Source organism: Pristiophorus japonicus, chromosome 5 (assembly GCF_044704955.1).
Source record: "Pristiophorus japonicus isolate sPriJap1 chromosome 5, sPriJap1.hap1, whole genome shotgun sequence".
NCBI lineage: Eukaryota > Metazoa > Chordata > Chondrichthyes > Pristiophoridae > Pristiophorus > Pristiophorus japonicus.
In genome coordinates, this window is record NC_091981.1 from 295909406 (window position 1) to 295935181 (window position 25776).

Genomic DNA, 25776 nt, shown 5'->3' on the forward strand with positions numbered 1-25776 from the left:
CTGCTGAGATGCAGACCATCGACACAGTTGTCCCATTATTTTCTTGAACTTTTCAGATGGATTCTTCTGTGAGGTTCACAGCTGAGGCTGATTCAGTCCTCACCATTTTCCCAGACATATACACATACGCTGGCATGGACCGATTGAGCCTCAAAGCCTCTGATAAAGTGCAACATCCCTAGCGACATCTGGGAGTCCCTGGCCAAAGACCGCCCTCAGTGGAGGAAGATCATCCGGGAGGGGGCCGAGCACCTCGAGTCTCGTTGCCGAGAGCATGCAGAAAACAAGCACAGACAGTGGAAAGAGCGTGCGGCAAACCAGACTACCTGCCCACCTTTTCCTTCAACGACTGTCTGTCCCACCTGTGACAGAGACTGTAATTCCCGTATTGGACTGTACAGTCACCTGAGAACTCACTTTGAATGGAAGCGATTTTGAGGGACTGCCTACGATGATAGAGAGGGAGTTCCAGGATTTTGAACCAGCGACGATGAATGAACGGTGGTGTTCCCGTGCGCCTGCTGCCCATGGCCTTCTAGGTGGCAGCGGTCACAGGTTTGGGAAGTGCTGTCGAAGAAGCTTTGGCGAGTTGCTGAGTGCATCTTTGTAGATGGTACACACTGCAGCCACGATGGTGGGGAGAGTGAATGTTTAAGGTGCTGTATGGGATGCTAATCAAGTTTGTCCTGGATGGTGTTGAGCTTCTTGAGACAACACTTATCCAGGCAAGTGGGGAGTATTCCATCAGACTCCTTACTTGTGCCTTGCATATTGGGGAGTCAGGAGGTTTAACACTCGCCATAGAATACCCAGCTTCTGGCCCACTCTTGTAGCTTCTCTATGTGGCTAGTCCAGTTAAGTTTCTGGTCAATGGTGACCCCGAGGATGTTGAGGGTGGGGGATTTGGCGATGGTAATGCCGTTGAATGTCAAGGGGAGGTGGATAGATTCTTTCTTGTTGGAAATAGTCATTGCCTGGCACTTGTGTGGCACGAATGTTAATTGCCACTTATCAGCCCAAGGCTGGATGGTGTCCAAGTCTTTCTGCATGCAGGCATGGACTGCTTGATTATCTGAGGAGTTGCAAATAGAACTGAACACTGCGCATTCATCAGTGAACATCCCCACTTCTGACCTTGTGATGGAGGGGAAGGTCATTGATGAAGCAGCTGAAGATGGTTGGGCCTAGGACACTGCCCTGAGGAACTCCTGCAGCGATGTCCTGGGGCTGAGATGATTGCCCTCCAACCACCATAACCATCTTCCTTTGTACTAGGTATGACTCCAGCCAGTGGAGAGTTTCCCCCTGATTCCCATTGACTTCACTTTCACGAGGGCTCCTTGATGCCACACTCGGTCAAATGCTGCTTTGATGTCAAGGGCAGTCACTCTCACCTCACCCCTGGAATTCAGCTCTTGTCCATGTTTGGACCAAGGCTGTAATGAGGTCTGGAGCCGAGTGGTCCCGGTGGAACCCAAACTGAACACGAGCTTACTCCAGCACAGATTTGGAACAGAGCCTGGGGCCTACTTGGGTGAATGGCTCAGCTTCAGATTGTGCAAACCCAATATACCGTCAGCAAACCGTTTTTGTGATGCTTTTGATTACGTCAGACTATTGCCACCACCAGTTCTCCACTCTGGTATTCCACAATTCTCACTCTTCTCTCCAGGCTTCGCACGAGTTCGGAAGGAGAGAATCTATAGTTGCACGTTGGTTTTTAAAAATTTATAAGACGTAATGTCAATATTTCTCATAACCCCATTATGCTTTACTCATTATCATAGGCGGTCCCTCGAAATGAGGATGACTTGCTTCCCCGCCAAAAAAAGGACAAGTTCACAGGTGTTTCGATGAAGGTCTCGAACTACATCTTGAAGGGTGAAAGATGCCTGTGCGTGGATTTTTTTAACGTGAGGTGGCCGTTGCACACCAGCCACCACACGGGCTTGACTGAGCTAGGTCTTGGTTCAGTGGCAAGGAATACTCAAAATGACTGGAGACCAGCTCTGCTGCACAACCCAGTGAGCACACATATCGCAGTGTGGGCTGGCCCGTGCTGCCCCTGGGCCCCTGGCCCCGAATTCGTGCCTCCCCTGGGCCCTGATCACGTCCCTTCACAGTCTCTCTCGCTGCTCCTGCAGTATCTGCCCGCGCTCCAATCACCGACCTGAACTTTGCTGACATCACTCTTCACTGCCGTTGCCCTCCTGCACCAGCTCGCGCTGTACCTTGCAGTGGTACGCCGCCACTCGCCACTCCTTTTATGGCCCCGACTTGCCGCTGATGTTCCCTCGCAGGTCGGGGCCTCCACGCTGTCCATGGCCGCCGCTTGCTGCACCTTTTATGGTCCCGACCTGTATGCTTTACTAAAGTCCTAGTGACAACACTGCTTTCGATGCTCTACTTGATTCACTTTACGGCTTACTTACCAGGACATGGTTTGGTTAATTTCACCTGCCATGTACGCATGGTTTAAAACGTTGCAGATTTTATTGATGGTTATCATGTTCGTGGAGGAAATGCAGTAAGACACATTGAAGCATTTTATAAGCTCATCGATAAACAGAATGCATGCTTTGTGCAGTGCTGCAGAATACTGGGATACTGGCCCATGCCTCCCCAGCACAATACCCCCCTTTCCCCCCCCCCCCCCCCCCCCCACAAATAAAATATAAATATAAAACCTGGGTGGAAAAAGACCAAAAACGTTGCTCAGTTCTGCCCTGAAAGGCCCCTCCCCCACACAATCGTTTGCCCAGACTGACCCACTGCATACACAAGGAAAGTCAAGGTATGAAAGCAGGAATGGACTTGTATTTTGATATAGCACCTTTCATGACCTCAGGAAATTCCGGTTTTGACAGAGTAAATAAGGAGCTACTGTTTCCACTGGCGGCTGGGTTGGTAGCCAGGGATGAAATGAGGAGAACTTGTTTAATGCAGCGTTTATATGATCTGGAATGCACGACCTGAAAGGGTGGTTGAAGCAGATTCTGTAGTAACTTTCAAAACTTAATTGGATAAATACTTGAAAAGAAAAAATTTGCAGCACTATGGGGAAAGAGCCGGGGGAGTGGGACTAATTGGAGAGCTCTTTCAAAGAGCCGGCACAGGCACGATGGGAGAATGGCCTCTTTCTGTGCTGTAAGATTCTGTCATCATCTCCAGCGTAGAACTCTGTTTTAATTACACGGGTACGGTAGTGAGTAGGTTATGTTACTGGACCTGTAATTGAGACCTGGACTAATAATCCAGAGAAAGTGGAGTTTAAATCCCTCAATGGCAGGTTGAAAATTAGATTATAGTTTAAAAGTTGGTATCAATAACAGTGGCCATAAAGCTGTCAGATTGTTGAAAAAACGCAACTGATTTCCTTCAGGGAAGGAAACCTGTCTAATTTACCCGGTCTGGACTATGCGTGACTCCAGTTCCACACTAACTCTGAACTGTCCTCTGACGTTGGTTTGCCAGCCCCTCCGTTATAGAAACATAGAAAATAGGTGCAGGAGCAGGCCCTTTGAACCTGCACCACCGTTCAACATGATCATGGCTGATCATACAACTTCAGTATCCCTTTCCTGCTTTCTTTCCATACCCTTTGATCGCTTTAGCAGTAAGGGCCACATCTAACTCCCTTTTGAATATATCTAAGGAACTGTCCTCAACAACTTTCTGTGGTAGAGAATTCCACAGGTTCACAATTCTCTGAGTGAAGAAGTTTCTCCTCATCTCGGTCCTAAATGGCTTACCCCTTATCCTTAGACTGTGACTCCTGGTTCTAGACTTCCCCAACATCGGGAACATTCTTCCTGCATCCAACCTGTCCAATCCCGACAGAATTTTATATGTTTCTATGAGATCCCCTCTCATTCTTCTAAACTCCAGTGAATTTAAGCCTAGTCGATCCAGTCTTTATTCATATGTCAGTCCCGCCATCCCAGGAATCAGTCTGGTGAACCTTCGCTGCACTCCCTCAATAGCAAGAATGTTCTTCCTCAGATTAGGAGACCAAAGCTGCACACAATACTCCAGGTGTGGCCTCACCAAGGCCCTGTACAACTGCAGTAAGACCTCTACAAAGAATAACAAAAATTACCACATGGTTGAAGAAGGCCCACCCTTCTCAGGGCAACGACGGATGGGCAATAAATGTCTGCCTTGCCAGCGATACCCACATCCTGAGAATAAACTTTTTAAAAGAATGTAAGCTGGGCACTAATAGTTCTCTTGTGGAAATTGTTTTGTGACTGTCCTTTTGTTTGTTGTAGGTGTCACAAGCTCCAAGAGTCCTTGTTCAGCTCGGCCAGTGGATACAGCAATTACAGAGGGATTCTCAACTGGTGCGTGGTCATGCTGGTGAGTCTAAATGGACCTGCTTAAAAATCTCTATTGGAATGTGTCCAATTATATGGAGGGGGAGAAAAACGAGCACCGGCAGAGTGGGCCATTTTGAATAAAAACAGAAAATGCTGGAAATCGCAGCGGGTCAGGCAGCATCTGTGGAGAGAAACAGAGTTAACGTTTTGGGTGGATGACCCTTCATCAGAACTGGAGTGTTTGGAAAGAACACATTCTTAATGAGTGCTGGAAGGGGAAGAACAAAAGGGAAGGCCTGTGATAGGGTGGAAGGCAGGAGAGATTAGAGAGACAAAAGGGATGATGGGCCAAATTCAAATGGTAATGCCAGGAGTTAGAAAAACATTCGTCAAGATAGGGTGAATGGTGGGATAATGACCAGCTGCCATTAGAGATGAGAAGAAAAAAAAACACGCTTTGAGGAGAGGGGTGGTGGGGGGGCGGGGAAGGGAGCCAAAGATTGGCAGAGGTTACGCTCTGAAATTGTTGAACTCGCTGTTGAGCCCAGAAGGCTGTAAAGTGCCGAAACGAAAGATGAGGTTCTGTTCCTCGAGCTTGCGTTGAGCTTCATTGGAACAGTGTAGGAGACCAAGGGCAGAGAGTGGGAGTGGAGAATTAAAGTGACAGGCGACCGGAAGCTCAGGGTCACATTTACGGACTGAATGGAGGTGCTCCGCAAAGCGGTCACCCAAACTATGCTTGGTCTCCCCGATGTAGAGGCGACCACATTGTGAGCAGTGAACACAGTATACTAAATTGAAAGCAGTACAAGTAAATTGCTGTTTCACCTGGAAGGAGTATTTGGAGCCCTGGATCGTGGGAAGGGAGGAGGTAAAAGGGCAGGTGTTGCACCTCTTGCGCTTGCACAGAAAGGTGCTGTGGGAAGGGGACGGGGTGCTGGGGGTGACTGCGGAATGGACCAGTGTGTCACGGAGGGAGCGATCCCTGCGGAATACTGAGAGGAGAGTGGAAGATGTGATCGGTGGTGGGATCATGCTGGAGATGGCGGAGGATGATCCGTTGAATGTGGAGGCTGGTGGGGTGAAAGACGAGGACCAGGGGAACCATGTCATAGTTGTGAGAGGAGGGGAAGGGGTGAGAGCAGAGCTGCAGGAAATAGAATGGACACGGTCGAGGGCCATGTTAACCATGGCGAAGGGGAATCCTCGGTTGAGGAAAAGGAAGACATGTCAGAGGCACTAGTGTGAAAGGTGGTGGCGTCAGAGCAGATGTGACGGAGACTGAGAAACTGGGAGAATGGAATGAAGTCCTTGCAGGATGCGCGGTGGGAGGAAGTGCAGTCCAGGTAGCTGTGGGAGTCAGTGGGCTTATAGTGGATACTGGTCGAAAGCCTATCCCTAGAGATGGAAATAGAGAAGTCGAGGAAGGGAAGGGAAGGGAGAGTCGGAGATGGACCATGTGAAGGTGAGTAAAGGGTGGAAATTGGATGCAAAGTGAATGAAATTTTCAAGTTCAGGGCGAGAGCAGGAAACAGCACCGACATGGTCATCAGTGTTCCGGAAAAAGAGTTGAGGGAGGGAACCCGAGTATGACTGGAACAAAGAATGTTCCACATATCCCACGAAAAGGCAGGCATAGCTAGGACCCATGCGGGTTCCCATAGCAACACCTTTAATTTGGAGGAAGTGAGTGGAGTTAAAAGAGAAGTTGTTCAATGTGAGAGCACGTTCAGCCAGGCGGAGGAGAATGGTGGGGGATGGGGACTGGTTGGGCCTCTGCTCGAGGAAGAAGCGGAGCGTCCTCAGGCCATCCTGGAGGTGTAGAGGGATTGGCCGTCCATGGTGGAAAGGAGACGGTTGGGGCCGGGAAACTGGAAACTGTTAAAGTGACGGAGGGCGTCGGAAGAGTTGCGGATGTAGGTGGGAAGAGAGTGGACAAGGGGAGAAAAAATAGAGTCGAGATAGGAAGAAATAAGAATTAGGAACAGGAGTAGGCCATCTAGCCCCTCGAGCCCGAGTTCTGTGGGGCAAGAACAGGCTGAAACGATGGATCTACCGGGGCAGTCCTGTTTGTGGATCTTGGGAAGGAGGTAGAAGTGGACTTTGTGGGGTTGGGGAACAATGAGGTTGGTGGCTGTGGAGGGAAAATCCCCAGAGGAGTTAAGTTCAGTGACGGTCTGGGAAATGATGGCTTGATGTTCAGGAGTGGGGTCATGGTTCAGGAATGTTCAGCAGTGGGGTCATGGTTCAGGGATGTTCAGGAGTGGGGTCATGGGGTCATGGTCAACACCCGGGTGCAGGACATTCTAAAAAGGGAAGGTGAACAGCCAGTTGTCGTGGTGCACATTGGTACCAACGAGATAGGTTTCAAAAAAAGGATGAGGTCCTACGAGATGAATTTAAGGAGCGAGGAGCGAAATTAAAAAGTAGGACCTCAAAAGTAGTAATCTCGGGATTGCTACCAATGCCACGTGCAAGTCAGAATAGGAATCGCAGGACAGCTCACATGAATACATGGCTTGAGCAGTGGTGCAGCAAGGAGGGATTCAAATTCCTGGGGCATTGGAACCGGTTCTGGGGGAGATGGGACCAGTACAAACCGGACGGTCTAAACCTAGGCAGGACCGGAACCAGTGTCCGAGGGGGAGTGTTTGCTAGTGCTGTTGGGGAGGAGTTAAACTAATATGGCAGGGGGATGGGAACCAATGCAGGGAGACAGAGGGAAACAAAATGGAGACGGAAGCAAAAGACAAAGGAGATGAGTAAAAGTGGAGGGCAGAGAAACCCAAGGCAAAAAACAAAAAGGTCCACTGTACAGCAAAATTCTAAAGGATCAAAGTGTAATAAAAAGGCAAGCATGAAAGCTCGGTGCCTCAATGCGAGGAGTATTCGGAATCCAGGAGAGGGCTCTGAGCTAGTTAGAGTGGGTGAGGGCTCAGATGAACAGGACCCCAAGAAAGAATGCAAAAGGCAGGAGGCAACAGAGCAGAGTAGCACTGGGGTAAGTGTAAACCACAAGGTGATAGGAAGGGACAATATGTATGAATATAAAGGGGCTTGGGAGGGGTCAAAACAAAAAAATCATGGTTTAAAATCTAGTATTAAAACACTCTACCTAAACGCACATAGCATTTGAAATAAAGTAAATGAGTTGACGGCACAAATCATTACAAATGGGTATGATTTGGTGGCCATTACAGAAACGTGGTTGCAGGGTGGCTAAGACTGGGAATTAAACATAGAGGGGTATCTGACAATTCGGAAAGATAGACAAGAAGGGAAAGGAGGTGGGGTAGCTCTGTTAATGAAGGATGATATCAGGGCAGTTGTGAGAGACGATATTGGCTCTAATGAACAAAATGTTGAATCATTATGGGTGGAGATTAGAGGTAGTAAGGGGAAAAAGTCACTGGTGGGCGTAGTTTATAGGCCCCCAAATAATAACTTCACAGTGGGGCGGGCAATAATCAAGGGAATAATGGAGGCATGTGAAAAAGGAACGGCAGTAACCATGGGTGATTTTAACCTACATATCGATTGGTCAAATCAAATTGCACAGGGTAGCCTTGAGGAGGAATTCAAAGAATGCATACGGGATTGTTTCTTCGAACAGTATGTAACAGAACCTACAAGGGAGCAAGCTATCTTAGATCTGGTCCTGTGTAATAAGACAGGAAAAATAAACGATCTCCTAGTAAAAGATTCTCTCGGAATGAGTGATCACAGTATGGTTTAATTTGTAATACAGATTGAGGGTGAGGAAGTAGTGTCTCAAACGAGCGTACTATGCTTAAACAAAGGGAACTACAGTGGGATGAGGGCAGAGTTGGCTAAAGTAGACTGGAAACACAGACTAAACGGTGGCACAATTGAGGAACAGTGGAGGACTTTTAAGGAGCTCTTTCATAGTGCTCAACAAAAATATATTCCAGTGAAAAAGAAGGGCAGTAAGAGAAGGGATAACCAGCCGTGGATAACCAAGGAAATAAAGGAGAGTATCAAATTAAAAACCAATGCGTATAAGGTGGCCAAGGTGAGTGGGAAACGAGAAGATTGGGAAAATTTTAAACGACAGCAAAGAATGACTAAGAAAGCAATAAAGAAAGGAAAGATAGATTACGAAAGTAAACTTGCGCAAAACATAAAAACAGATAGTAAAAGCTTTCACCGATATATAAAACGGAAAAGAGTGACTAAAGTATAAATGTTGGTCCCTTAGAAGATGCGAAGGAGGATTTAATAATGGGAAATGTGGAAATGGCTGAGACCGTAAAGAATTATTTTGCTTCGGTCTTCACAGTGGAAGACACAAAAACCATGCCAAAAATTGCTGGTCACAAAAATGTGGGAAGGGAGGACCTTGAGACTATCACTAGGGGGGTAGTGCTGGACAGGCTAATGGGACTCGGTAGACAAGTCCCCTGGTCCTGATGAAATGCATCCCAGGGCATTAAAAGAGATGGCGCAAGTTATAGCAGATGCATTCGTTATAATCTACCAAAATTCTCTGGACTCTAGGAAGGTACCAGCGGATTGGAAAGCAGCTAATGTAACACCTCTGTTTATAAAAAAAAAAGGGGCAGACAAAAGGCAGGTAATTATAGGCTGGTTAGTTTAACATCTGTAGTGGGGAAAATGCTTGAAGCTACCATGAAGGAAGAAATAGCGGGACATCTAGATAGGAATAGTGCAATCAAGCAGACGCAACATGGATTCATGAAGGGGAAATCATGTTTAACTAATTTACTGGAATTCTTTGAGGATATAACGAGCATGGTGGATAGAGGTGTACCGATGGATGTGGTGTATTTAGATTTCCAAAAGTCATTCGATAAGGTGCCACACAAAAGGTTACTGCAGAAGATAAAGGTTCGCGGTGTCAGAGGAAATGTATTAGCATAGATCGAGAATTGACTGGCTAACAGAAAGGAGAGAGTTGGGATAAATGTGTCCTTTTCAGGTTGGAAATCGGTGGTTAGTGGTGTGCCACAGGGATTGGTGCTGGGACCACAACTGTTTACAATATACATAGATGACCTGGAAGAGGGGACAGAGTGTAGTGTAACAAAATTTGCAGATGACACAAAGATTTGTGGGAAAGTGGGTTGTGTAGAGGACACAGAGAGGCTGCAAAGAGATTTAGATAGGTTAAGCGAATGGGCTAAGGTTTGGCAGATGGAATACAATGTCGGAAAATGTGAGGTCATCCACCTTGGGGGGGGGGGGGGGGGGGGGGGGAGGGGGGAAACAGTCAAAGGGAATATTATTTGAATGGGGAGAAATTACAACATGCTGCGGTGCAGAGGGACCTGGGGGTCCTTGTGCATGAATCCCAAAAAGCTTGTTTGCAGGTGCAGCAGGTAATCAGGAAGGCGAATGGAATGTTGGCCTTCATTGCGAGAGGGATAGAGTACAAAAGCAGGGAGGTCCTGCTGCAACTGTACAGGGTATTGGTGAGGCCACACCTGGAGTACTGCGTGCAGTTTTGGTTACCTTACTTAAGGAAGGATATACTAGCTTTGGAGGGGGTACAGAGACGATTCACTCGGCTGATTCCGGAGATGAGGGGGTTACCTTATGATAGATTGAGTAGACTTGGTCTTTACTCGTTGGCGTTCAGAAGGATGAGGGGTGATCTTCTAGAAACATTTAAAATCATGAAAGGGATAGACAAGATAGAGGCAGAGAGGTTGTTTCCACTGGTCGAGGAGACTAGAACTAGGGGGCACAGCCTCAAAATACGGGGGAGCCAATTTAAAAAGGAATTTCTTCTCCCAGAGGGTTGTGAATCTGTGGAATTCTCTGCCCAAGGAAGCAGTTGAGGCTAGCTCATTGAATGTATTCAAATCACAGATAGATAGATTTTTAACGAATAAGGGAATTAAGGGTTATGGGAGGGTAAGTGGAGCTGAGTCCACGGCCAGATCAGCCATGATCTTGTTGAATGTCGGAGCAGGCTCGAGGTGCGAGATGGCCTACTCCTGTTCCTAATTCTTATGTTCTTATGTTCTTATTCCACAGTCTCCCCCAGCACCCCCTCCCCTTCCCACGGCACCTTTCCGTGCAAGCGCAGGAGATGCAACACCTGCCCTTTTACCTCCTCCCTTCCCACTATCTGTGTCCCCAAATATTCCTTCCAGGTAAAACAGCGATTTACTTGTACGTCTTTCAACTTGGTATACTGTATTCGCTGCTCACGATGTGGTGGTCTCTACATTGGGGAGACCAAACATAGATTGGGTGACCGCTTTGCGGAGCACCTCTGTTCAGTCCACAAGTGTAACCCTGAGCTTCCAGCCGCCTGTCACTTTAATTCTCCACTCCATTCCCACTCTGACCTCTCTGTCCTCGGTCTCCTCCACTGTTCCAACGAAGCTCAACGCAAGTTCGAGGAACAGCAACTCATCTTTCGTTTCGGCACTTTACAGTATTCTGGACTCAACATCGAGTTCAACAATTTCAGAGCATAACCGTTGCCAATCTTTTGCTCCCTCTCCCCCCGCACCCACCCCCCACTCCGAGTCGGTTTCTTTTTTTCACTCCTTGTCTCTAGTAGCAGTTGGTCATTATCCCGCCATTCACACACTATCTTGGCGAATGTTTTTCTAACCCCTGGCAATTAGCATTTGAATTTGGCCCATTAGCTTTTTTTGTGTCTCTCATTTCTCCTACCTTCCACCCTATCACAGACCTTCCCTTTTGTTCTCCTCCTCCCCCTTTCAGTGCTTGTTAAGAATCTGTTTTTTCCGAACACACTCCAGTTCTGACAGAGGGTCATCGACCCGAAACGTTAACTCTGTTTCTCGCCACAGATGCTGCCTGACCCGCTGAGATTTCCAGCATTTTCTGTTTTTATTCCAGATTCCAGCATCTGCAGTATTTTGCTTTTGTGTTGTGTGAGCCATTTTGTAGCTGGGTTTGCAAATGGATTCTTCAACCTTTTGATATAGTTGAAGGTATCTGATGTTTCTTTTGTCCAAGTTTTATCACCATTGTTATTGTCCCACTTTCCCTGTGTAAATAACTTGTGCACATACTGCAATGAGCCAACAATGCTCCAACGAATCTGGCATTGTGAATGTGGGGGTTAAAATGAGGACCCGGTGATTGCTCCAATAGACCCACGACTGAGCTATTGGCAGCCCAAAATTCTGTGCAGATGACATCGTGCCAATTGTGTATCTTTCCCAGTCCCCATCTGCTCTGAGACAAATATCTTTGCATTTTGTACACCTTTGTAAGTTTCTGTACATTTAGTAAACCGCAAACAAAGTACCATACCCATCAGTAAAACAGAGTTCTGGGTAACTGAGTACAAGTTCGTCGTCTTCTTTGTCAGTACCCTGCAGTCGAGGGTGACTTGCTTCCACACTAAAGAGTTCTCAGGTGACTCAGACCAAATGAGGGATCTACAGTCTGTGTCACTGGAGTGACTGGTAGGTGGGGTGCTTGATTTGTCGTATGCTCCTTCTGCTTTTTGTGCTTGACTTCCGCGTGCTCCCGGTGAAGAGACTCAAAGAGCAAGGTGCCAGCAGGGTGGTCCAACAAACTGCAACTGAAGGCATTATCTAGCTGAAGGAGTTGTATGGCACAAGGACGTGTTGTGACTGCTGGGTGACCTTGTGCAGAGGGAATGGGGAAGGTTTCCGAATGCAATTCTACCAATCTAGCATAAATTCAACGTTTGTGGACTTTACCTGGTACTTGACTAAATTAGCCCTTGGTAAGCAAACAGCAATTTATTTTATTGAGAGGCTGAAGTGACGGTCCAAATCCCGTGGTACAGGATGCTGCCAAGAATAGAGAAAATAAAGAATTTGTGTTCAAAAAGCACCTTGGCGCTTACTCAGGATGTTTATAGATTGTTTTACAATCTATCATTTTTCAAGTGCATTCAGTGTATTGCAGATGAATGCAGCAGCTTGTTTGAACAAGAGTGTCCTACCAACAGCAAATGAGAAGAGTAACCTGTTTTCTGTGGAGCTGGTTCAAAGATTAATGTTGGCCAGTGCATTCCAGATCGCAACAACTCACGTGTTTTAAAAAAAATCCTCTGATTCGTCTGCCTTAAATCTGTGTCCTCTGATTAACGTCCCTTATGCCACTCGAAATAGTTACTCCATATTTACGCTGTTAAATCCATTCATGATTTTGAACACCTCTTATCAAATCTCTTAACCTTCTCTGCTCTAAGGAGAACAGCCCCAGCTTCTCCAGTCTCCATGCAACTGAAGTCCCTCCTCCCTGGTACCATTCCAGTAAATCTCCTCTGCACCCTTTCTAAAACCTTGATATCCCTCCTGAAGTGCGGTGCCCAGAATTTGAACACAATACTCCAGCTGGAGCCTAACCAGTGTTTTATAAAGGTTCAGCATAATTTTCTTGCTTTTGTCATCTATGCTTCTGTGAACATCACATTTGAAATGTGGCACTACCAACAATGCAGCACTCCTTCAGTACTGCAAGGGAATGTTGGATTGGGCAATGCCCTCAAGTCCATGAAGTGAAACGTGAGCGAATAACTTTCTAACTCCGAGGTGAGAGTGTTACCATTGTGCCAAGCAGACACTAGAATAGCCAACTCGGGTTGCCCAGTCAAACAGCCGATTTTTCGGTCACCGATATTTTTGGAATTAATAAACAAAAGTGTTCAAAGAAAATGGAAATAAAACGTACATCATTTTATTTAATGTCCCAATGATTTTTCTCCCGGGTTGCTCGCAGTGCTGTCCAGGAGACTGATCTTCAATTGCTGGAGACTCGAGGACCACTCTGAAGGGTTGGCACGACTGGTTCCCCCTCGGCTGCTGTGCACCAGGTGTTGCAGGCAGCGGAGTCCTGCTGGAGCGCGCACAGGCGCTCTTTTTAATTGCGTTCATTCTTCCGGCCCGCGGGGGCCAGTTTCGGCGGTGCCGACGCGCTGGACCCAGCAGCCGGCCTGGCCCTGAGGTACTGCCTGTGAGCACTGTGATTATCCGCACGGCCCTCTGTGCATGCGCGCGGTATCCCAGAGCCGCGCGTGCGTGTCACCCAACAGTTGCAGCCTGACAGTGTGGCCGCATTTTCTCCCGTTCTCTGCGAGAACTGGCTGGGGGGGAGGAGAGGAGGGAGGGAGAGACGGTGGGGAGGGGGGAAGGGAGGGTGGAAGAGGGAGGGGGAGAGAGCCTGGGGCGGATGGGGGGCTGTGGTGAAAGAGAGAGGGAGACTGGAGGGGGAAGGAGGGAGGGGAGGGGAGGGAAGACATTTTACATGGGTGGGGGGGGTGGGGGGTTGCTGCTGGTTCAAGAAGATAATGTTAATGGAAGTGATTGAAGTTGAATATATGGTACCCGTTCTTGTTCAATTCTTTATAATGTGAACTAAAGACAACAGCGCTTTATATTTGGTTGTCTGGTTGCATCATGAATAATAATCTAATCACGTGGACGTACAGCACGTCAGCGGCATAGGAAAGCTGCTGCTTGTAGAGCCGTCGCTATAGTGACATGAGGGATGGGCTAATACATTGAAAACTTTAAAATTAATACAAATTGCACCAATTGATAGCCTCGTTCAGCTCCACTTGGGCTTTTGGAATGTTTGTCGATGCATAACCGTGAGTGACATCTCAAGTGTTAATGCATCATTATGCAGTTCTTTTATATCCCAGTCATTTCTGACGTCGTTTTTTTTTCAAATACCGTTTGTACATGATGAACTACAAGCTTTTAATTAAGTCTACCATAAACAAACTTGCAGAAGGGGCACGCACATGACCAATGAATTTCTATATCGGTAAGTGTGAGGGGGTGCATTTTGGTTGGAGGAATAAGGAGGCAACCTACTCCTTGGAAAATAAGAATCTAAAGGGAGAGGAGATGCACAGGAATCTGGGGTACAGATTTGCAAATCATTGAAAGTAGCAACACAGGTTTAAAAAAAGCCACAAAAGTGCGAATAAAGCACTGGGGTTCGTTTCTAGAGGAATAGAATTCAAAAGCAGAGACGTTACGTTAAACCTGTATCGAACCTTGTCTGATTGTCTCATGATTTGAGACGGTAAGGTGGCAATGACATTACTGTATATATGCTTATAAATGGTTGCTGTTGCTGTCGTCGTCAAAGTTGTACCCTCTACAATTTTCCCACGGTCGAAAAGGTTGCGCTCAAAGGAGTTCATAGCCGGTCAGTACAAAGCAAAATTAGAGGGAACATTGGTTGGCACCTCTAGCTGACACCAAGCATACTAAATGCAGGCTTCCTTTCTGGCTGATTTAAACACCGCCTAGAAACTCACTTCAGATGAATTGTTGGTGCTGATAGACTGTGGCTCCATTTGCAACCCAGATTGCCCCTGCTGGGAGGTGTGAGTGTAGTTGAAGGAAGCAACAGAGTTACTGAAATCCTGGATAATTCAGGGTTTTATTTTTCTCTTCCTGCAACGATAATCCATCCCTGGAGGAAGCTGCACATGTGGCTTGAAATGTGATACTGTGAGGAGCCAAGCCAGGCATTGCTGATTCCTGTAATAACTGTTTCATTAACTAATTGAGTGAAATGGAGCATATAAGCCAAGCGCACAATGGAGTTAATTCTGCTGAGGGATTATTGTTTTGTAAACCAACAGTTCTCTTTAGTTTTTGTAATCCACAACGCTCTGATTTGACCATGTAAATGCTTCTTGAGCTCAACAGGATAAAGGTGCCAGAAAAATTGAAACTAGTTTTTGTACTGCTGTCCAGTTACTGGAGCAGGGGCTGTTCTGGATGACGAGACCGAGAGATTATCCATGCATGTGGTTTCCATTCTCAACCAAATATGATAATTTTTATATTCAAGTATAATTTGAGTGCAACACTGCAGACAGTCAAAAATCTAAAATACAAAGGCAATCATTTCGCGCTCATTCCTTCTGGCCTGGGGCTGTGAATTTCCACGTACTCGTCAATCTGTGAACTCCCTCACCCATTGATCTCATGATGTCCTGTTTACAGCTCTGAGACCTACTGACCTGACTGCAAAAAGCGCCTGGATAAACAACTGTGCACCTGTGCACAATGACAATTTGTAGTACAGGGTGATCAATTCCAATTATAAACAGCGTGTCCTCGGGCTTGCCAAGCTTTCGCTTGGCAAAGTGGCTAGCACCTTTTGGCTGAATCTGAAGGTTGTCTGTTCAAACCCCACTCCAGGACATGAGCGTGTGATTTGGGCTGGCTCTCCAGTGTGGTTCCGAGGGGAGTCCTGCACTGTTGTCAGAGGCACCTCCACACTTGGGATCTGACGTAAAAGTGAAGCCCAAGCTGCCTGTTGAGATGGATATTAAAAATACTATGGGACTATATGTAGGATAGCAGTGTGTTCTTCCTGGTATCTAAACCAATTATCATCCCTCAAATAACACCAAGAATAAATTAACTTAAAAAAAAAATTCATTCATGGGGTGTGGGCGTCGCTGGCAAGGCCAGCATTTATTGCCCATCCTTAATTACCCTTGAGAAGGTGGTGGTGAGCCGCCGCCTTGAACCGCTGCAGTCCGCGTGGCGAAGGTACTCCCACAGTGCTGTTAGGGAGGGAGTTCCAGGATTTTGACCCAGCGACGATGAAGGAACGGCGATATATTTCCAACTCAGAATGGTGTGTAATTTGGAGGAGAACTTGCAGGTGATGGTGTTCCCATGCGCCTGCTGCCCTTGTCCTTCAAGGTCGTAGAGGTCACGGGTTTGGGAGGTGCTGCTGAAGAAGCCTTGGCGAGTTGCTGCAGTGCATCTTGTAGATGGTACATACTGCAGCCACAGTGCGCTGATGGTGGAGGGAGTGAATGTTTAAGGTGGTGGACGGGATGCCAATCAAGCGGGCTACTTTGACCTGGATGGTGTTGAGCTTCTTGTGTTGTTGTGACTGCACTCATCCAGGCAAGTGGAGAGTATTCCATCAGACTCCTGACTTGTGCCTTGTTGGTGATGGAAAGGCTTTGGGTGTGTGGGTTGGGGAGGGGGAGGTGGGGGGCGGCTCAGGAGGTGAGACACTCGCCACAGAATACCCAGCCTCTGACCTGCTCTTGTTGCCAAAGTATTTGTGGATGGTCCAATTAAGTTTCTGGACAATGGTAACCCCCAGAATGTAGATGGTGGGGAATTCAGCGATGGTAATGCCGTTGAATGTCATGGGGAGATGGCTAGACTCTCGCTTGTTGGAGATGGTCATTGCCCGTCACTTGTGTGGCGCGAATGTTACCTACCACTTATCAGTCCAAGCCTGAAAGTCGTCTATCATTTGCTGCATTGTGGAAATGGATTGCTTCATTATCTGAGGAGCTGCGACTGGAACTGAACACTGTACAGTCATCAGCACACATCCCCACTTCTGACCCTATGATGGAGGGAAGGTCATTGATGAAGCAGCTGAAGATGGTTGGGCCGAGGACACTGCCCTAAGCAACTCCCGCAGCGATGTCCTGGGGCTGTGATGATTGGCCTCCAACAACCACAACTATCTTCTTTTGTGCTGGGTATGACTCCAGCCAGTGGAGAGTTTTCCCCCTAATTCCCAATGATTTCAGTTTTACTCTGGCTCCTTGATACCATACTCGGTCAAATGCTGCCTTGATGTCAAGGGCAGTCACTCTCGCCTCATCACTGGGATTCAGCTCACTTGTCCATGTATAATCAGGTCTGGAGCCGAGTGGTCCTGGCGGTAGCCAAACTAAGCACCAGTGAACAGGTTATTGGTGAGTAAATGCTGCTTGATAGCACTGTCGACGATACCTTCCATCACTTTGCTGATGATTGAGAGTAGACTGATGGGGCAGTAATTGGCCGGATTGGATTTGTCCTGCTTTTTGTGGACAGGACATACCTGGGCAATTTTCCACATTGTCGGGTAGATGTCAGTGTTGTAGCTGTACTGGAACAGCTTGGCTCGAGGTGCAGCTTGTTCTGGAGCACTATTCTTCCACCACAACAGCCGGTATATTGTCGGGGCCCATAGTCTTTGCTGCATCCAGAGCACTCGGCCATTTCTTGATATCACGTGGAGTGAATCGAATTGGCTGGAGACTGGCTTCGGTGATGGTGGGGACCTCAGGAGGAGGCCGATATGGATCATCCACTCGGCACTTCTGGCTGAAGCTGGTTGTAAATGCTTCAACCTTGTCTTTTGCTCTTGCTTGGAGGGCTCCGCCATCATTGAGGATGGGGATATTCATGGAACAACCTCCTCCCATTAGTTACTTAATTGTCCACCACCATTCACGACTGGATATGGCAGGACTGCAGAGCTTTAATCTGATCCGTTGATTGTGGGATCGCTTAACTCTGTCTATAGCATGTTGCTTCTGCTGTTTACCATGCATGTAGTCCTGTGTTGCAGCTTCTCCAGGTTGACACCTCACTTTTAGATACACCTGGTGCTGCTCCTGGCTTGCTCTTGGGCACTCCTCATTGAACCAGTGTTGGCTTGATGGTAATGGTAGAGTGAGGGATATGCTAGGCCATGAGATTACAGATTATGGTGGAATCCACTTCTGATGGCCCACAGCGCCTCATGGATGCCCAGTTTTGAGCTGCTAGATCTGTTAATCTATCCCATTTAGCATGGTGATGGTCCCACACAACACGATGGACGGTGTCCTCAGTGCGAAGATTGGATTTTGCTTCCACAAGGACTGTGATGGTCACTGCTACTAATGCTATCATAGACAGATGCATCTGTGACAGGTAGAATGGTATGGACGAGGTCAAGTAGGTTTTTCCCCTCGTGTTGGTTCTGTCACCGCAGGCTCAGTCTGGCAGCTATGTCCTTCAGGACTCAGCCAGCTCGGTCAGTAGTGGTGCTACCGAGCCACTCTTGGTGATGGACATTGAAGTCCCCCACCCAGAGTACATTCTGTGCCCTTGATACCCTCGGTGCTTTTTCTAAGTGGTGCTCAATGTGAAGGAATACTGATTCATCAGCTGAGGGAGGGCGGTAGGTGGTAATCAGCAGGAGGTTTCCTTGCCTATGATTGACCTGAAGCCATGAGACTTCATGGGGTCTGGAGTCAATGTTGAGGACTCCCAGGGCCACTCCCTCCCAACTGTATACCACTGTGCTGCCACCCTGCTGGGTCTATCCTGTCGGTGGGACAGGACATAGCCAGGGATGGTGGTAGAGGTGTCTGGGACATTGGCTGAACGGTATAATTTTGAGAGTATGACGATCAGGTTGCTGCTTGGCTAATCTGTGGCAGAGCTCTTTCAGTTTAGGTACAAGTCCCCATATGTTAGTGAGGAGGGCTTTACAGAGTCGATTGAGCTGGGTGTACCGTTGTCATGTCTGCATCTAGTGTGAAGGTTGATGCTCGATGGTCCATCCAGTTGTTTTATCGTTGTTTTTCATAACTGTTGGTTACAACAGTGTGTCTCGCTGGGTCATTTCAGAGGGCAGTTGAGAGTCAATCATATTGCTGTGGGTCTGGAGTCACATACAGGCCAGACCGGGTAAGGGCGGCAGATTTCCTTCCCCAATGGACGTTAGTGAAGCAGATGGATTTTTACCACCATCTGTTTTAATAGAATCCTAGAATAGTACAGCACAGAAGGCGGCCATTCGGCCCATCGAGTCTGGTGGCTCTGTCGAAGAGTAATCCACGCCCCCGCTCTTTCACATTCCTGCAATTTCTTTCCCCCAAGTATTTATCCTATTCCCCTTTGCAGGCAATGATTGTGTCTGTATCCACCACCCTATCGGGCAGTGCATTCCAAATCCTAACCACTCGCTCGGTTTATAAAAAAAAAAAAAGTTTTTCCTCATCATCTCAGGTTGTTTTGTCAATCACCTTAAATCTGCATCCTCTTGTATCGACTCTTCAGTTATCGGAAACTGTTTCTCTTTATTTACTCTATCTAAACACCTCTATCAAATCTCCTCATAGTTTTCTCTGCTCTAAGGAGAGAATGTGGATAAATGTGAGGTTATCCACTTTGGTGGTAAAAACAGAGAGACAGACTATTATCTGAATGGTGACAGATTAGGAAAAGGGAAGGTGCAACGAGACCTGGGTGTCATGGTACATCAGTCATTGAAGGTTAGCATGCAGGTACAGCAGGCGGTTAAGAAAGCAAATGGCATGTTGGCCTTCATAGCGAGGCGATTTGAATACAGGGGCAGGGAGGTGTTGCTACAGTTGTACAGGGCCTTGGTGAGGCCACACCTGGAGTATTGTGTACAGTTTTGGTCTCCTAACTTGAGGAAGGACATTCTTGCTATTGAGGGAGTGCAGCGAAGATTCACCAGACTGATTCCCGGGATGGCGGGACTGACCTATCAAGAAAGACTGGATCAACTGGGCTTGTATTCACTGGAGTTCAGAAGAATGAGAGGGGACCTCATAGAAACGTTTAAAATTCTGACGGGTTTAGACAGGTTAGATGCAGGAAGAATGTTCCCAATGTTGGGGAAGTCCAGAACCAGAGGTCACAGTCTGAGGATAAGGGGTAAGCCATTTAGGACCGAGATGAGGAGAAACTTCTTCACCCAGAGAGTGGTGAACCTGTGGAATTCTCTACCACAGAAAGTAGTTGAGGCCAATTCACTAAATATATTCAAAAGGGAGTTAGATGAAGTCCTTACTACTCGGGGGATCAAGGGTTATGGCGAGAAAGCAGGAAGGGGGTACTGAAGTTTCATGTTCAGCCATGAACTCATTGAATGGCGGTGCAGGCTAGAAGGGCTGAATGGCCTGCTCCTGCACCTATTTTCTATGTTTCTATGAGAACAATTCCAGCTTCTCCCGTCTATCCACGTAACTATAATCCCTCATCTCAGGAACCATTCTAATAAATCTCTTCTGCGGAATTGGAGCTGAGGGTGGATTCATTCTGGAGCATCCACGATGCTGAGAATGACGTAAGTAGCACGTGTAGCGAGTTGGTCTTACCGCAGGTGAAGGGTCCACAGCCAGATAGGGAATGGAAGACCAGCAGGAAGAGCAGTGCAAGGAAGGTAGTGCAGGGGTCCCCTGCGATCATCCCCCTGCAAAACAGATACACCGCTTTGAGGGGGATGACTCATCAGGGGAGGGCAGCAGCAGCCGCCAAGTTCATGGCACTGTGGCTGGCTCTGCTGCACAGGAGGGCAGGAAAAAGAGTGGGAGAGCGATAGTGATAGGGGATTCAATTGTAGGGGGAATAGATAGGCGTTTCTGCAGCCGCAACCGAGACTCCAGGATGGTATGTTGCCTCCCTGGTGCAAGGGTCAAGGATGTCTCGGAGCGGGTGCAGGACATTCTGAAAAGGGAGGGTGAACAGCCCGTTGTCGTGGTGCACATTGGTACCGGCGATATCGGTAAAAAATGAGATGAGGTCCTACGAGACGAATTTTAGGAGCTAAATTAAAAAAGTAGGACCTCAAAAGTAATAATCTCAGGATTGCTACCAGTGCCACGTGCAAGTCAGAGTAGGAATCGCAGGATAGCTCAGATGAATATGTGGCTTGAGCAGTGGTGCAGCAGAGAGGGATTCAAATTCCTGGGGCATTGGAACCGGTTCTGGGGGAGGTGGGACCAGTACAAACTGGACGGTCTGCACCGAGGCAAGACCGGAACCAATGTCCGAGGGGGGAGTGTTTGCCAGTGCTGTTGCGGAGGAGTTAAACTAATATGGCAGGGGGATGGGAAACAAAATGGAGACACAAGCAAAAGACAGAAAGGAGATGAGTAAAAGTGGAGGGCAGAGAAACTCAAGGCAAAAAGCAAAAAGGGCCACTGTACAGCAAAATTCTAAAGGGTCCAAGTGTAATAAAAAGGCAAGCATGAAAGCTCGGTGCCTCAATGCGAGGAGTATTCGGAACCCAGGAGAGGGCTTTGAGCTAGTTAGAGTGGGTGAGAGCTCGGATGAACAGGACCCCAAGAAAGAATGCAAAAGGCAGGAGGCAACAGAGCAGAGTAGCACTGGGGTAAGTGTAAACCACAAGGTGATAGGAAGGGACAATATGTATGAATATAAAGGGGCTTGGGAGGGGTCAAAACATGGTTTAAAAACTAGTATTAAAACACTACCTAAATACATGCAGCATTTGAAATAAAGTAAATGAGTTGACGGCACAAATCATTACAAATGGGTATGATTTGGTGGCCATTACAGAAACGTGGTTGCAGAGTGGCCAAGACTGGGAATTAAACATACAGGGGTATCTGACAATTCGGAAAGATAGACAAGAAGGGAAAGGAGGTGGGGTAGCTCTATTAATAAAGGATGATATCAGGGCAGTTGTGAGAGACGATATTGGCTCTAATGAACAAAATGTTTAATCATTGTGGGTGGAGATTAGAGGTAGTAAGGAGAAAAAGTCACTGGTGGGCGTAGTTTATAGGCCCCCAAATAATAACTTCACGGTGGGGCGGACAATAATCGAGGGAATAATGGAGGCATGTGAAAAAGGAACGGCAGTAATCATGGGGGATTTTAACCTGCATATCGATTGGTCAAATCAAATCGCACGGGGTAGCCTTGAGGAGGAATTCATAGAATGCATACGGGATTGTTTCTTAGAACAGTATGTTACAGAACCTACAAGGGAGCAAGCTATCTTAGATCTGGTCCTGTGTAATGAGACAGGAATAATAAACGATCTAGTAAAAGATCCTCTCGGAATGAGTGATCACAGTATGGTTGAGGGTGAGGAAATAGTGTCTCAAACGAGCGTACTATGCTTAAACAAAGGGGACTACAGTGGGATGAGGGCAGAGTTGGCTAAAGTTGATTGGAAACACAGACTAAACGGTGACACAATTGAGGAACAGTGGAGGACTTTTAAGGAGCTCTTTCATAGTGCTCAACAAAAATATATTCCAGTGAAAAAGAAGGGCAGTAAGAGAAGGGATAACCAGCCGTGGATAACCAAGGAAATAAAAGAGAGTATCAAATTAATAACCAATGCGTATAAGGTGGCCAAGGTTAGTGGGAAACTAGAGGATTGGGAAAATTTTAAACGACAGCAAAGAATGACTAAGAAAGCAATAAAGAAAGGAAAGATAGATTACGAAAGTAAACTTGCGCAAAACATAAAAACAGATAGTAAAAGCTTTTGCCGATTATATAAAACGGAAAAGAGTGCCTAAAGTATAAATGTTGGTCCCTTAGAAGATGAGAAGGGGGATTTAATAATGGGAAATGTGGAAATGGCTGAGACCGTAAACAATTATTTTGCTTCGGTCTTCACAGTGGAAGACACAAAAACCATGCTAAAAATTGCTGGTCACGGGAATGTGGGAAGGGAGGATCTTGAGATAATCACTCTCACTAGGGGGGTAGTGCTGGACAGGCTAATGGGACTCGAGGTAGACAAGTCCCCTGGTCCTGATGAAATGCATCCCAGGGTATTAAAAGAGATGGCGGAAGTTATAGCAGATGCATTCGTTATAATCTACAAAAATTCTCTGGACTCTGGAGAGGTACCAGCGGATTGGAAAGCAGCTAATGTGACGCCTCTGTTTAAAAAAGCGGGTAGACAAAAGGCAGGCAACTATAGGCCGGTTAGTTTAACATCTGTAGTGGGGAAAATGCTTGAAGCTATCATTAAGGAAGAAATAGCGGGACATCTCGATAGGAATAGTGCAATCAAGCAGACGCAACATGGATTCATGAAGGGGAAATCATGTTTAACTAATTTACTGGAATTCTTTGAGGATATAACGAGCATGGTGGATAGAGGTGTACCGATGGATGTGGTGTATTTGGATTTCCAAAAGGCATTCGATAAGGTGCCACACAAAAGGTTACTGCAGAAGATAAAGGTACGCAGAGTCAGAGGAAATGTATTAGCATGGATCAAGAATTGGCTGGCTAACTAGAAAGCAGAGAGTCGGGATAAATGGGTTCTTTTCAGGTTGGAAATCGGTGGTTAGTGGTGTGCCACAGGGATCGGTTCTGGGACCACAACTGTTTACAATATACATAGATGACCTGGAAGAGGGGACAGAGTGTAGTGTAACAAAATTTGCAGATGGCACAAAGATTAGTGGGAAAGCGGGTTGTGTAGAGGACACAGAGAGGCTGCAAAGAGATTTAGATAGGTTAAGCGAATGAGCTAAGGTTTGGCAGATGGAATACCATGCCAGAAAATGTGAGGTCATCCACCTTGGGGGAAAAAAACAGTAAAAAGGAATATTATTTGAATGGGGAGAAATTACAACATGCTGCAGTGCAGAGGGACCTGGGGGTCCTTGTGCATGAATCCCAAAAAGCTTGTTTGCAGCCGCAGCAGGTAATCAGGAAGGCGAATGGAATGTTGGCCTTCATTGCGAGAGGGATGGAGTACAAAAGCAGAGAGGTCCTGCTGCAACTGTACAGGGTATTGGTGAGGCCGCACCTGGAGTACTGCGTGCAGTTTTGGTCACCTTACTTAAGGAAGGATATACTGGCTTTGGAGGGGGTACAGAGACGATTCACTAGGCTGATTCCGGAGATGAGAGGGTTACTTTATGATGATAGATTGAGTAGACTGGGTCTTTACTCATTGGAGTACAGAAGGATGAGGGGTGATCTTATAGAAACATTTAAAATAATGAAAGGGATAGACAAGATAGAGGCAGAGAGGTTGTTTCTACTGATCGGGGAGACTAGAACTAGGGGGCACAGCCTCAAAATACAGGGGAGCCAATTTAAAACCGAGTTGAGAAGGAATTTCTTCTCCCAGAGGGTTGTGAATCTGTGGCATTCTCTGCCCAAGGAAGCAGTTGATCACAGATAGATAGATTTTTAACCAATAAGGGAATTAAGGGTTATGGGGAGCGGGCGGGTAAGTGGAGCTGAGTCCACGGCCAGATCAGCCATGATCTTGTTGAATGGCGGAGCAGGATCGAGGGGCTAGATGGCCTACTCCTGTTCCTAATTCTTATGATCTTATGTATTCTCTCCAAAATGTTCACATCCTTCCTAAAGTGTGGTGCCGAGAATTGGACACAATACTCCAGCTGGGGCAAACCAGTGCATTATAAAGGTTTAGCATAAGTTCTTGGCTTTTGTACTCTGTCTCCATTTAAATACCCTAGGATCCTATATGTTTTGTTAACCTGTCCTGCCACCTTCAAAAATGTGTGCACAAACACCGCCAAATCTCTTGGTTCTTACATAAGAACACAGAAATAAGAACAGTAGTAGGCCATTTAGCCCCTCGAGCCTGGCTCCAAAGCTCTCTGGGGCAGAGCATTCCATAGATTTACAACCGAGAAGAAATTCCTCCTCATCTCAGTTTTAATTGGGCGGTCCCTTATTCTGAGACTCTGTCCCCTAGTTTTAATTTCGCCTATGAGTGGAAATATCCTCTGCATCCACCTTGTCGAGCCCCCTCATTATTTTGTATGTTTTGATAAGGTCACCTCTCATTCTTCTGAACTCCAGTGAGTCGAGGCCCAACCTACTCAACCTATCTTCATAAGTCAACCCCCTCATTTCCGGAATCAACCTAGTGAACCTTCTCTGTACAGCCTCCAATGCAAGTATATCCTTAAATAAGGAGACCAAAACTGTACACAGGGGGGGCCTCACCAGTACAGTTGTAGCAGGACTTATCTGCTTTTATACTCTATCCCCCTTGCAATAAAGGCCAACATTCCATTTGTCTTCCTGATTACTTGCTGTACCTGCATACTAACTTTTTGTGTTTCATGCATAAGGACCCTAGGTCTCTCTCTACTGCATCACTTTGCAATTTTTCTCAATTTAAATTAGAATTTGCTTTTCTATTATTTCTGCCAAAGTGGATAACCTCACATTTTCCCACATTATACTCCATCTGCCAAATTTTTGCCCACTCACTTAGCCTGTCTATATCCCTTTGCAGATTTTTTGAGTTCTCCTCATAATTTGCTTTCCCACCTCTCTTTGTATCATAGAAACATAGAAAATAGGTGCAGGAGTAGGCCATTCAGCCCTTCGAGCCTGCACCGCCATTCAATAAGATCATGGCTGATCATTCCCTCAGTACCCCTTTCCTGCTTTCTCTCCATACCCCTTGATCCCTTTAGCAGTCAGGGACATGTCTAACTCCCTTTTGAATATATCTAACGAACTCGCCTCAACAACTTTCTGTGGTAGAGAATTCCACATGCTCACAACTCTTAAGTGAAGAAGTTTCTCCTCATCTCAGTCCTAAATGGCTTACGCCTTATCCTTAGACTGTGACTCCTGGTTCTCGACTTCCCCAACATCGGGAACATTCTTCCTACATCTAACCTGCATCATTCTTCTAAATTGCATTGAATATAAACCTAGTCGATCCAGTCTGTCTTCATATGTCAGTCCTGTCATCCTGGGCATCAGTCTGGTGAACCTTCACTGCACGCCCTCAATAGCAAGAATGTCCTCCTTCAGCTTAGGAGACCAAAACTGTACACAATATTCAAGGTGTGGCCTCACCAACGCTCTGTACAACTGTAGTAAGACCTCCCTGCTCCTATACTCCAATCCTGTCGCTATGAAGGCCAACATATCATTTG

General features: G+C 46.8%; 1 protein-coding gene across 2 annotated transcripts in view; it reads left to right on the top strand.

Moving 5' to 3' along the window:
* LOC139264773 (diacylglycerol O-acyltransferase 1-like) overlaps positions 1 to 25776 on the top strand; it is a 155605-nt gene that overhangs the window by 43074 nt on the left and 86755 nt on the right. For both annotated transcript variants that reach the window (XM_070881889.1, XM_070881891.1), the window contains exon 2: positions 4272 to 4359. In XM_070881889.1, the coding sequence (XP_070737990.1) occupies positions 4272 to 4359 (88 nt within the window). The remainder of the gene's footprint in view (positions 1 to 4271; positions 4360 to 25776) is intronic.